Source organism: Phyllostomus hastatus, unplaced genomic scaffold (assembly GCF_019186645.2).
Source record: "Phyllostomus hastatus isolate PE091 unplaced genomic scaffold, TTU_PhHast_1.1 phas_scaffold_317, whole genome shotgun sequence".
NCBI lineage: Eukaryota > Metazoa > Chordata > Mammalia > Chiroptera > Phyllostomidae > Phyllostomus > Phyllostomus hastatus.
This window is the reverse complement of record NW_025334023.1, coordinates 21,744,016-21,757,300: the sequence shown is the minus strand read 5'-3', so window position 1 is coordinate 21,757,300 and position 13,285 is coordinate 21,744,016. Positions and strand designations below refer to the sequence as shown.

General features: G+C 42.6%; 1 protein-coding gene and 1 long non-coding RNA gene across 2 annotated transcripts in view; one reads left to right on the top strand and one right to left on the bottom strand.

Annotated features, from left to right (window-relative positions):
• Nucleotides 1-11,927, bottom strand: part of PGR (progesterone receptor) — a 100,254-nt gene extending 88,327 nt beyond the window's left edge. The window contains exons 1-2 of the mRNA XM_045818059.1: nucleotides 10,300-11,927; nucleotides 9,095-9,246 (exon numbers count right to left, since the gene is read on the bottom strand). Of these exons, the coding sequence (XP_045674015.1) occupies nucleotides 9,095-9,246; nucleotides 10,300-11,927 (1,780 nt within the window). The remainder of the gene's footprint in view (nucleotides 1-9,094; nucleotides 9,247-10,299) is intronic.
• The window catches only part of LOC123805459, a 108,111-nt gene continuing 105,610 nt past the window's right edge, over nucleotides 10,785-13,285 (top strand). The window contains exon 1 of the long non-coding RNA XR_006783313.1: nucleotides 10,785-10,850. This is a non-coding gene — a long non-coding RNA (uncharacterized LOC123805459). The remainder of the gene's footprint in view (nucleotides 10,851-13,285) is intronic.

Here is a 13,285-nt window from a genome sequence, read left to right as displayed (position 1 = left end):
TGTTCATAAATATGAAGACTCAATATTGTCCCTGTCAATTCTTCCCAATGTGATTTACAGATTCAATGTAATCAAAATCAAAACTATCTTATAAATATTGACAAGCTGATGTAAAGTTTATATAGGGAAGCAGAGGTTTCAGCCAAGATGGAGGCATAGGTAGAGATGCTTTGCTTCCTCCCCTAATCAAAAGAAGGACAACACCCAATTTACAAACAAAAAACAATCAGAATTGCCAGAAAATCAAACTGTAAGGAGTCCAACAACCAATGAGTTACACAAACATTCATCCCTACTGGTCAGAGGGGCAGATATGGGCAGCTGGGCAGGGAGGATGTGAGGGAAGGCAGTGGGTGGTACGACATTCTCATGTGCATAAGCCAGGAGGAGTAACTGGGGAGTAAGACAGATAGGGCAACCCAGGGTTCCAGCATAGGAAATTAAAGCCTCAAAACCTCTGACTGTAAAAGCTTATGGGGGTTGTGGTGGTGGGAGACAGTCCCAGCCTCACCAGAGAGTTCACTGGAGGGACCAACAGTGGTCCTAGAACATACACAAACCCGCCCACCTGGGAATCAGTACTAGAAGGGCCCAATTTGCTTGTGGGTAGCAGGGGAAGTGACTGAAAGTGGGATGAGGGCAAAGCAAGAGGAATTGTTCTCTCTGACCCCTCTTGCACATACAGCACAACAACACAGCAAAGTGGGTTGCCCTGCCCCGGTGAATACCTAAGGCTCTGACCCTTACAATGTAACAGGTGCACCAAGACAAAGAAATATGGTACAAATGAAAGAACAGATCAAAACTCCAGAAAAAGAACTAAGTGACGAAGAGATAGCCAATCTATTAGGTGCAGAGTTCAAAACACTGGAAATCAAGATGTTCACAGAAATGATTGAGCATGAGCTGCAAAATAGAAGCAAAGGGTATGCGAAGTGAAAGAAAGAACAATATACAGGGAACCAACAGTGAAGAGAAGGAAACTGAGACTCAGATCAACGATTTGGAACAAAAGGAAGAAATAAACATTCAACCAGAACAGAATGAAGAAACAAGAATTAAAAAAAATGAGGAGAGGCGTAGGAACCTCTGGGACAACTTTGAACATTCCAGCATCGGAATCGTAGGGGTGACAGAAGGAGAAGAGGAAGAACAAGAAATTGCAAACTTATTCCAGCCCTGGCTGGTGTAGCTCAGTGGATTGAGCGCGGGCTGCGAACCAAAGCGTTGCAGGTTCGATTCCCAATCAGGGCACATGCCTGGGTTGCAGGCCATGACCCCCAGCAACCGCACATTGACGTTTGTCTCTCTCTCTCTCTCTCTCTTTCTCCCTCTCTTCCCTCTCTAATAATAAATAAATAAAATATAAAAAAAACTTATTTCAAAACATAATGAAGGAGAACTTCCCCAATCTGGCAAAGGAAATAGACTTTCAGGAAGTCCAGGAAGCTCACAGAGTCCCAAAAAAGTTGGGCCCAAGGAAGCACACACCAAGGCATATCATAATTAAATTATCCAAAATTAAAGATAAAGGGAGAATCTTAAAAGCAGCAAGAGAAAAGGAGACAGTTACCTACAAAAGAGTTCCCATAAGACTATCAGCTGATTCCTCAAAAGAAACCTTACAGGCAAAAAGGAGCTGGAAAGAAGCATTCAAAGTCATGAAAGGCAAGGACCTACCTTCAAGATTACTCTATCCAGCAAAGCTATCATTTAGAAAGGAAGGGCAGATCAAGTGTTTCCCAGATAAGACAAAATTAAAGGAGCTCATCATCACCAAGCCCTTATTATATGAAATGTTAAGGGAACTTATCTAAGAAAAAAGATCAAAACTACATAAAATGACAACAAATTCATAACTATCAATAACTGAACCTAAAAAAAACAAAAACTAAGCAAGCAATTAGAATAGGAACAGAATCAAAGAAATGGAGATCACAAGGAGGGTTATTAGTGGTGAGGGGGAGAGGAGGAGTGAGAGAAAAGGTACAGGAAACAAGAAACATAATTGGAAGGCACAAATAGACAGGGGGAGGTTAAGAATAGTATATGAAAGGGAGAAGCCAAAGACCTTATATGTATGACCCATGGACATGAACTAAGGTGGGAGAATGCTGAAGGGGCTGTTCATGGCAGAGGTAGATGAAAGGGATAAATAAAATGCAACAACTGTAATAGTATAATCATTAAAACATACTTAAAATTTAGAAAATGTTTATATAGGGAAGCAAAAGATGTAAAATAGTCAATGAAATACTGAAGGAGAATAATGTTGGAAGACTGACACTACCTGACTTCAAGACTTACTATAAAGCGACACAAATCAAGACAGTGTGGCACTGGTGAAATAATAGACAAATATATCTGCAGAACAGAATAGAAAGTCCACCAACAGACCCACATAAATATAGTCAACTGATCTTTGACAAAGGGAAAGGCAATACAGTGAAGCAAACATAATCTCTTTAAGAAACAGTGATGGAACAACTAGACTTCCACATGCAAAAAATAATCTGGGCACAACACTTATACTCTTCAAAAAATTAATTCATACTTTTTGTAAAACACAAAAGGATAAAACTCATAAAAGATAACATAGGAGTAAATCTAGATAACCCTGAGTTTGGTGATGACTTTTTCAGTACAACATCAAAGTCATGATCCATGAAGAAATAATTGAGAAACTGAATTTTATTAAAAGCAAAATTTTCTTTTTTTAAAGATTTTATTTATTTATTTTTAGAGAAAGGGGAAGGGAAGAAGAAAGACAGGGAGCAAAACATCAATGTGTGGTTGCCTCTTGTGTGCCTCCCACCGGGACCTGGCCTGCAACCCAGGCATGTGCCCTGACTGGGAATTGAACTAGCAATCCTTTGCTTCATAGTCCAGTGATCAGTTCACTGAGCCACACCAGCCAGGGCTTAAAAAGCAAAATTTTCTGCTCTGCCAAAGTCACTATCAAGAGAATAAAAAGACACAGAGTGGGAAATAATATTTTCAAAAGGCATCTTGTAAAGGACTGTTATGTAAAATATACAAAGAACTCTTAAAACTCAACAACAGAAAACAAACAAGCCAATCAAAAATGGGCCAGAGACTCAATAGTCACCTTACCAATGAAGATACACAGTCAGCAAATAAGTGTATGAAAAGAGGTCCCACATCATATGTCATCAGGGGAATGACAGTTAAAACAACACAGCAGTACATAGCTATTAGAACATCCAAAATCCAGGACACAGACAATACCAAATGCTAAAAGAATAGAGAGAAACAGGAATTCTCATTCAATAGTGGTGGGACTGAAAAATGATACAGCCACTTCAAAGACAGTTTGGTGGTTTCTTAAGAAACTGAACATACTCTTACCAAATGATCCAGCAATCACACTTCTTGGTATTAACCCAAAGAAGTTCAAAACTTATATGCACAGAAAAACCTGCATTGGTATGTTTAGAACAGCTTGATTCAGAATTGTCATAACTTGGAAGCAACCAAGATGTCCTTCAGTAAGTAAGTGAATGGATAAATAAACTTACATCCAGACAATGGAATATTTATCAGTGCTAAAAAGTAGTGAGCTTGCAAGCCAGGAAAAGACAAGAAAAAAACCTTAATGAATATTTCTGAGTGAAATTGTATGACATTCTGGAAAAGGCAAAACTATGGAGCCAGTAAAAAGATCAGTGGTTTCCAGGGATTAAGAGGAGGAGGCAGACAGAGGTATGATGAGGTAGAGAACAGAATTTTTAGGACAGTGAAAATACTCTGTACGACACTACAATGATGGATACATGTATAACATCAAGAGTGAAACCTAATGTGAACTGTGGACTTCGGGTGATTCCTGTGGTAGCTTCATCAATTATAACAAATGCACCACTCTCCAGGAGGGAGTTGATAATTTGGGGAAGTTATACATGTGTCAGAGCAGGGGGTATACGAGAAATGTCTATACCTTCTTCTCAATTGTGCTCTGAACCTAAAATTGTTCTAAAATAATAAAATCTTTTAAAAAAATTGAATGCTGATTACTTCTTTTTTTGGAAGTCATTTGTCATCAAATGAGTTTTCATTTTCAGTCTTTGACATCAACTCTACTCAACTTTTGAAACACATTTTTCATAAAGATATTTTAATTCTGTAGTTTTCTCTGTGGTCTACATATGATGGTATTTCTAATTGTGAAAGGCTCTTCCCCCACTCCCATCTTCAGACAGAGGGGTCAATTCTCTGGTTGTACAGGCAACTGCATAAACTAATAACTTAGTACATCTATAATTAGTTACATGCATGCTAATTGAGAGAATGTCACTTCCCTCCACTCTATTGTAAATTCTACTGAGGATGCAGCCAACCAGGTCTATTTTGTTTCACTACTATTTCGACTAGTGTCTAGTATAGTGTCTGGCATATGGCAGGTGCTCAATAAATATTTGGTTAATACATGAACAAAAACAACCAAAAAGATGAAATGAGAGGATATTTTGCTAAGTGAAATAAGCCAGACAGAGAAAGACAAATACTAGATGGTATCACTTATATGTGAAATCAAAAAACAATAAAGTCAAATTCATAGAAACATGTAGTAGAAAAGTGGTCACCAGGGTCTGCAGGGTGCGGGGAATGGGAAGAGGCTGGTAAAACTTTCAATTATAAGATGAACAAGGTCTGAGGATGTAACACATAACATGGTGAATATAGTTGATAATACTAAATTGTATAGTTGAAATGTGCTAAGAGAGTAGCGCTTTAATGTTCTTGCCTGAAAGAAAAAGAAGCAAATATATGAGGTGATAGATGTATTCATTAACTTGATGAGGGTGTGATCCTTTTACAATGTATATGTATATCAAACCATCATATTTTACACTTTAAATGCCTTATAATTTTACTTGTCAACTAGACCTAAATAAAGCTAGAAAACATGAGAGTAATAAGTTAATATAGTTTAAAATCTATCGATACCTACCTAGCCTAGTATCTTATAAATAATATGCTTCAACTGTATAGCAATATTTGCCCAACCATATACCATGAAATCCTGTTACAATGTCAAGCATCCAAAGAATAAGAGCTTGGCATCATCAGTTATGATGATTGGTTCATTTAGCAAACAGTTGTTTATTGAATGTCTAGTATATTTCTAGAATGGTGCAAGTTACAGTGCATAGAAGGGTAAGCCAGTGAAAAATTATCCTTTCCTTCTTAATTCCAGGTCACATTAGTTTGCATTTGTAGGACTGACAGGTCATTATGATTTATCCCATTGAAAGGTCTCAAGACAATTCTTGACCACTTACTTCCTGGTTCACTCCAAGCTTTAGTAAAGGAATGCAATGAGCTATTCAAACAATTGTTATTTTGGCTAATTTATTTATTTTTAGCTTAAAACAGGTCATCTCTTCTATATCCCCGATTTTTAAAAAAGATTTTATTTATTTATTTTTAGAGAGAGGGTAAGGGTGGGAGAAAGGGAGGGAGAGAAACATCAGTGTGTGGTTGCCCCTCATGCATCCCCCACCAGGGACCTGGCCTGCAACCCAGGCATGTGCCCCAGTTGGGAATTGAACCAGCAACCTTTAGGTTTGGTGCTCAATCCACTGAGCCACACCAGCCAGGGAATATTCCCACTTTTAAGTGGTTTCTTTTTCCTCTGCCTCCTCTCTCTCCTATCTCATACCAAGGGAAACCCAGTTTTCCTGGGTAACTTTTTCATCGGCTTCATCATCTCCCACTCCTAAGTCAGAGGACAGGTGGGGAAACTGACTGTTGGCCCCTGCTATGTCTTCTCATCACAGCCTCACATGCAAAGTTAGTATCATCCATTCATTTATATCACTCAATTCTAACCTCCCTTAATCTTGCATTTGTCTTTATTATTCACTTTTATCTTTCTAGATGTTTTACCACTTGGCTGACATTTTACTTCCAACCCTTTATTGTTTTTCTTTGAAATTGAATCCACATTTGTTATTATGGGAGAAAGTATAATGACTAAGAGCCCAGATCCTGGAATCACACCATTTGGGTCTGAATCCAGACTCGAACACTTCAACTGTGATTTAAGGCAATTGAATATCTCTTGCCTTAGTTTTCTTATTTAAAGTGAGTACTAATAATATCTACCTTACAAGGAGTACATGAGTTAAGACCCATAAAACACTTAAATAGCTACTGACACATAAGAAAGCACTTTAAAATGCCATTACCATTATTATCCTTAGTAACATTAATATCCAAATTATTGACTATTGACTTCAACATCTGCACGTATTGGCACCCACACATAGTTCTACCTTGAAGCAGCTGGTCCCCCAGCCCTACTTTACTCAAAGGTTTCAAATGTTGTACTTCTCTCCAACTATTAAAATCTTTCCTCATCTTTCTCACTCTTGAAAACTCCCAGAAACTTCTCTCTCTTCTATTGCCTTAAATCACTGATTCTCTCCCACTAATTCCAAATGTTAGCAATCTATGCCCCAAACGTTAACTCCCATAATTTCCTAATATGAGTCTGAATTAGTCCAAACTTAACCTCTCCTCTCTTCTTTGAACACATACACTTACAAGCTCTCAATGCCCAGAAATTGATAATCTCATTTGGCCTTTAATAACTAAATTTATATCTTCTATGAAGTCTTTTCCCATCATTTGAGAACATACACATTCCATCTATAACTACTTGCCCCCTGCCCAAAACATACAAACTTCCAAGCCACACAAACTCACAAACTTATGTACTTTACAGAATTGCTCATCTGGGCATTTAGTGAGATTCTCTATTATATATATTACTTCCTCCACTTTTTAATAAGCTTTTTTAAGGTAAAAGCAATACAAATTGAAGCTGACAATATGCTAGGCATTCTTTTAAAACTGTACATTTATTTTCTCATTTAATCTTTTTAACAACCCGAAGAAGTAGATAGTGTTATGCTCATTTTATGTCTGAGGCAGAGAGAGGGGAAGTCAGGAAAAGAATATATTTGGCACAGCTCTAAATATAAGATGTATATAATAATTGCTGAATGAATGAACTTATATAGTTTTGTAATCTTGTTCTAGTTTCCTGAATGATGATGTATCAACATCTACCTAGAGTCCCTCTTTGTAAATATTGCCAAGTAAAGATGTTTCATCTCTACTACTCAAGACTAAAACTGGACCATGACATCATTACAGGTCCAAGAAAAGTTTTCTAAGAGTAAACCTGGGGAGGCATTTTTTAGGGTTCTGGATGCTAGTGTGATAATAATAGTATAAAAGCATTTGTATTTTAGTTAGGGAGCAATTGCTTCTATGTGCAATTTTTGAAGTAGCTTCCAAGGGTTAAATAGCATTTATCATATATCTACTTGTTCACACAATCTCTGATTAAAAAGCATTGCAATTAAAGATTATCTAACCTGTGTTGACTATCAACTATTAACTACTTTTGTGCTTCTGGAAACTCAGATTTATGTAGGATTTCTTATCTGTAACTAGAAGGAGCTGGGCTAGAATAAACTGGCCTTTAGGGGATTCTAAGCTGGACATGTGCTTATAAATTTAGTCTATTCTAAGGAGACTATAAGAATGAAGGAAATCATATTAATACAGAAGGAAATATTCAAGAAACCAGAACCAAAGTTGTGTAGGAACAGTAACTCCAAATATGCACTCGAGACTAGGCTCTTCCACATAAAGAGTTTCCACCTGTAATTATGATTAATGGATGTCGATGGGAAAGTTAAGGCCATTCTAAGTTGTCCCATTTCCTCAAGTGCCCCTTTTTACTGTGCCTCAACTAATTTAAAATGCAATTAACACCCTCTGAGGCCAAATACATATGTTCAACATCTGTTAAACACATTCATCATTTGGGGGAAAAATCATTTTAGCAATATACAAAGCTAATATTTTTATGAAGAATTAATTTCAGTAGGAGGAATACAAATCTGTTAATAAATAGTTGGACATCATTTTCATAAAGAAGTCATAATAGTTGTGAAGAATCACCTGTTAGGCATCTATAGGGATAGGAAATTAATGACAATTAGGTTGGTATTATTTTGGTGTAAATGTGCATTTGAAAGCCCCTTTTAGGTAAACATTCCCCACTCCCTTCTTTCCTACTTTTTTAGTACAGGACTCTTGCAGCTGGAAGACTTAGCAGAAGCAAAAACCAAACAAATGCAGACATTCATGTCTTTGCTTCCTTGTCTAGGTGTGATTCCAGAACTGGAGAGGAAACACCAAAGTCGCTTCAGCTCATTATAAAATACACTGACTGTTAGAATTCAAATGTGAAATGACCTCTAAATGTATTTGTATCTTCACATATAAATGTGATTGGCAGTTTAGCATTTAGTGTGGCTAGAAAGACAAAAAACATTTTCTATGAAAGTACAGTCTGAAATGCACTATGTAAGCCAGTCCAAAATCATTAGATATGTAATTTACATGGTGTTAAAAAAATGAAAGTCTTACTTATAGCACATACTTCATAATAAATTATATTACTGTAATGTCCAAATTTTTCATTTTAGTTAAACTGTTTACTCCTATCTTCTTACACACTTATAAAAATACACTAAATAAAAAAGTTGTTTAAAGTTACCATTATATAAGTATTACATAAATATGCATGTAGGGAAAAAGACAAAATCATGTAGAAATTTATAGCTACATCATATATATGCATATATACACAATACATAATTATATATATATAATTTTTACTTTTACCATTTCTCTGACCAAAAATTTAAATTTAGTGTATATTACATAAAATATGATAGAAATATGATTACAACATAGCTATTTCTTTAAAGCTAAATAATTAATGAACAACAATAGTATTGTTCCCAAGATTAATATGACTTGTGTCTAACACTGAAAATGTTAGTCAAATAGTATGCAGATGCAATATCCAACTGCACTCAACCTTGAGTATTATAAATAAACATATTGTGGAAAACATCATAATGTTTTAAATTATTTGGAAACATTTCCATTTCTTAGAGGATGTGATAGTTAAAATCTATAAAATATCAGATGGTCTCCATTTACAATGAAACTAACAATAAAGGGTCAGGGGAAAGGGGCCTACCTTCCATTGCCCTTTTAAAGAAGACCTTACAGCTCCCACAGGTAAGTACACCATAATGACATCCTGATGCTTCATCCCCACAGATTAAACAAATCTTCTGAGGTAATGACTCGAAGCTGTACTGTGGGCTCTGGCTGGCTTCTGAATCTGGCCTTGAAATGCAAAACAAAGTATTCCATTTATTTTTAGGTGCAACACTATCTAATACCAAAGTCTGTTAACCCTAGAATTGACAATGAAAGCTCATAAAAAATAGAGCTGTATACAAACACACTTGAAAGACATGAAATTAGACATGCAAACTAAATCCTTTATTGAATTCACCAGACTTGCAAATTATTAGCCATTCATCAGTACCACTAATGTAAAAAAACAATAAATAGTATACAAGTTTTGTTCAGGAAAGTTCAGTCGTACTTACCAATGCTTTTGTTTTGAGCTTTAAAACTCAACCCTGGAATGATTGTTTACTCAAACAAGTCTATGTATTTGTCATTTTAAAGGATTGTTCCACATATTGACACTGCTTTGCCTATTCGCGGCGCTTAAGATTCATTTTCTTTAAAGTTCCATTCCCTCGGTAGGTAAAGTCAAAAGTTTTTGAAAACCCGTGTGAAAAGTTGTAGCGAATCCGAAACAATATTAGAATACAGTGCACTAGAGTGGCTAATATTTAAATCCATACTTTAAATATATTACACAAATTAATATTACTCGAGATTCGTTTGAGTATTGAACGGTTCTGGCCGACTGCCCTGCCTACTTCAAGTGCCACCCCTCCAGGGCGAACGGCGCCTTAAGGTGTCTCCATGACAGACATTGCGGGTACAAGTCCTTCTAACAAGAGAATCACTTAATAAAACCCCACACTCGCTGCACCCTTTCCTCTCCACGCTGCTACGGCGGAGCTCGTGTGACGCTGCATATTTTAAGTCAGGGCTGGTCTTGCCTGGGAAACGCGCCTATTTGGAAGAAAAAAATGTTTCCTGGAGGGGGACGCTCCAAAAAAGGGCACATTCTGCGAACCCTTTGGGGACCCCAAACAGTGAGGAGAGGAAGGGAAAAAAAGAAGCCGAATTACCCCGGTGCCCCGCCCAGGCCACCCACGCCCTCGCGGCCGCTGTGGGAGAGCCGCGGCTGGGGGCCGCCAGCTCTCGGGACCGCCACCCTCACGACAGGCGGGGGCCGCCGCCGGGGGCCCTCACCTCAGGTAGTTGAGATAGGGCGGGTAGACCTGCGACAGGCCCTCCTTGAGCACGGCGGCCGGGTAGCTGAGCTGCGGGATCCCGTTGATGCCCAGAGGCGGGTAGAGCGCAGGGGGCGCCCCGGCGCAGACCGAGGTCGAGGTGGAGGGCAGGCCCTCCCGCGGCAGCAGGCAGGAGCCCGCGCCGGGCGCCTTGCAGGGCTGCGGCGAGAACGAGCCCGGGCGGGGCGGCGTGGCCTCCGCTTTGTACAGCATGCACTCCAGAGTGGACCCCGACGGGGAGGGACACGCGACCGAGGCACCGGCGGGTGCGAGCGCCGCTGCGGGTTCCCCGGGTCTGGACGACGGCGCTCGCGGAGGAAGCGGGGGCGGCGGCGGCGCCGCCAGCTGGAAATCCGGGAAGACCGCGGGGTTGGCACCCGCCACCAGGTACTGCCGCGGGGAGCGCGCAGAGGCCTCGGCGCCTTCCTCTTCCTCCTTGATCTTCAAGGCCGGCGGCTGGAAGTCACCATAGAGCGGGAACGCGTCGTCCTTGGGCTCGGTGTCGGACGGGTACGCGCAGTCGGGGAAGTCGCCGGCGGGGGTCGGGGTGGACGAGGACGAGGGCGAGCCCCGCGGCGGGGCCAGGGCGCTGACGGCCGTGGCCCCGCCGTCATAGCTCTCCCCTTCCAGCAGCTGCCGGGTGCGCGCGGCGAGTATGGCCGGGTTGAGTGGCAGGATGGGCAGGTGGATAAAATCCATCACCATGGTGGGCATCGGGGAGCGCCCGGACGCCCCTGGCGTGTCTTGCTCTGCCAGGGCGACCCTGGGCACCGAAAAGCGGGGATCTTCCTTGGGGACCAGGGCGACGCCTCCTTCGGTCGCCCCAGGAGAGGTGGCCGCGGCTGCCCCTTCGGCCGCCGTGCCTCCCAGAGACCGCGGTTTGCCCTTCGGAAGCGGACCTACGGAGCCCTGGGACTCAGAACCATCCTCCTCCTCCTCCACCTCCACCACCGCGGGCTGCGGAGACGGCTTCACTGCGGCCGCGGGCCAGTGATGGGTGCCAGAGGTCGAGGGCAGCAGCTGCCGGGATGGTGAGAGGCCCCTGGGCAGCACTTTATAGGCAGCTGCGGCCCCGGAGCTGTCGCTGTTCTTGCTCTCTGGACGGCTCATGAGCGAGGGCAACACCCCCTGGGTGGCGGGGAGAGCCTGGGGTTCTTCCGGAAGCTCCGGGCCAAACAGGCACCAGGGGCTGGTGGCCTCGTAGGCCGGAGGGCTGACGTGGCTCTGCCCCGGACCTGAGGGCGCCAGTAGTGTGTCCAAGACACTGTCCAGTAGCCCGCTGTCCTTTTCTGGGGGTCTAGAGCTGCCACTACCTGCACCTCTTGTGGCTTCAACTCTGGGATACACCCCTTCTGCGTTTGACAGCGCCTGCTGGTCCAGCGCCTTTCCGTCCAGGTCCTGTTCCTGGCAGGGCCGAGGGAAGGTAAGCCCACCCAGGGAGACTATGGGCAAGGCGTCCGAGGTCTGGCTCGCCTGGAAGGGGCCAGCGTCCGGGCGTCCCAGCAGAGGAGATCCGACCCGGGTGGGGGAGGGCGCGCCGCCCACCACGTGGGGAGCCCGGGAAGCCTTTGCCTTCAGCTCTGTCATAATGACCTGACTCCACTTTTCTCCTCCCCTGTCTCTGGGGAGGAGGGGTAAGGAAAGGAGGAGGGGGTGTCCGGGATATAGGAGCAGCTGGAGGAGAAAATCGGTGTTGTATTTGGCCGGACCGGGCGGAGTTGGGGGTGGGGGATCTCCACCTCCTGGGTCAGAACGGGGCGGCGCTGGTCAGCTCTATTTGGTAGGCAGGGGAAGGGTGGCAGTTGTTCCGTCCCCGAGGCGAGGCGAGTGGGGAGGGCAGGACCGGTCGTTGCGGGACCTTGAGTCCTAACTGGGAGAGTTCTCCAGGAGAGTTCTCCGACTTGAGTCTGAGGACCCGAGACGCAGAGTACTCACAAGTCTGCACTCGAGTGGCGGCAGCTGCGAGAGCAATTAGGTGCGGCTCTGTCTCCCCACTTTTTCTCCGGCTTCAAAACCGCGCCTGCCGTGCAGCTCCCAATCCCTGCCCGCGTTCCACTTCCCTTCTCCCTAAAACCCTGGGGCTACTGGACCTCTCAGTACAGCTCGTCGTCGAAGAGAGGAGTGTTTCTGCCGGCTCCTCATAGCTGGCGACAGTGATCTCTCTGCAGCTCACTTTTTCTGGTCAGTCCGAAAAACTCCTGTGCTCAAACGTCTAGTGAAACGTTGTCATAGAGAATGCTGTTCACACACCAGGTTCTCGCACGCTTAAATAGTGTAAGGCTTAACGGGAGTAGTGACAGCTTTGAACTGGCCCCGCGGCTTTCTAATAATGCCTCCTCCCCATCTGGAGGCCCCGCCCAAAGCCCCTCCCCACCCCAATTACGGACCTGATCTGAAATTCTGGACTTGGTACTCCCAACCGCCAGTCTGAATTCCACTCTGAATAGCAGGTGCTGTGAGATGGAGCTTCATAAGCATATTAGGTTTTGTATTACCAATTAAGAATTAAGCCCAATTTGACTAGGAAAACAAATGGATTCCATCAAAAGTTGAATTTTCAGGATTTCAGTTTTATAAAGATTTAACATAGAGATATTTGCCTATATTATCTTTTAGAATAAATGTATTAAGGGACGTCAAATAAATATATGAGATTCCCTTTTTCTCTCCCCTCACTCTCTCTCCCCCCCTCCTCTCCCCTGCCATCCATAAAAGTGAGCACTTCCAGATTTCTCTTACCACAGTCCTCATGTCCTGCTCTCCTTGAATAAGGTGGCCTGGAAGTGTGGGAGTGGAAGACAGTTGACAGCACCTCTCTACCTGTGCAAACAGTTTGTATGTTGTGTGTTATACTTAGATTTGTCCTGAGAGATGCACTCCAATTTTCAATAAATAGCACTTGAAGAGAAGTTTTCTTTAACACTAGCTTATATCCTGTGCTAAAT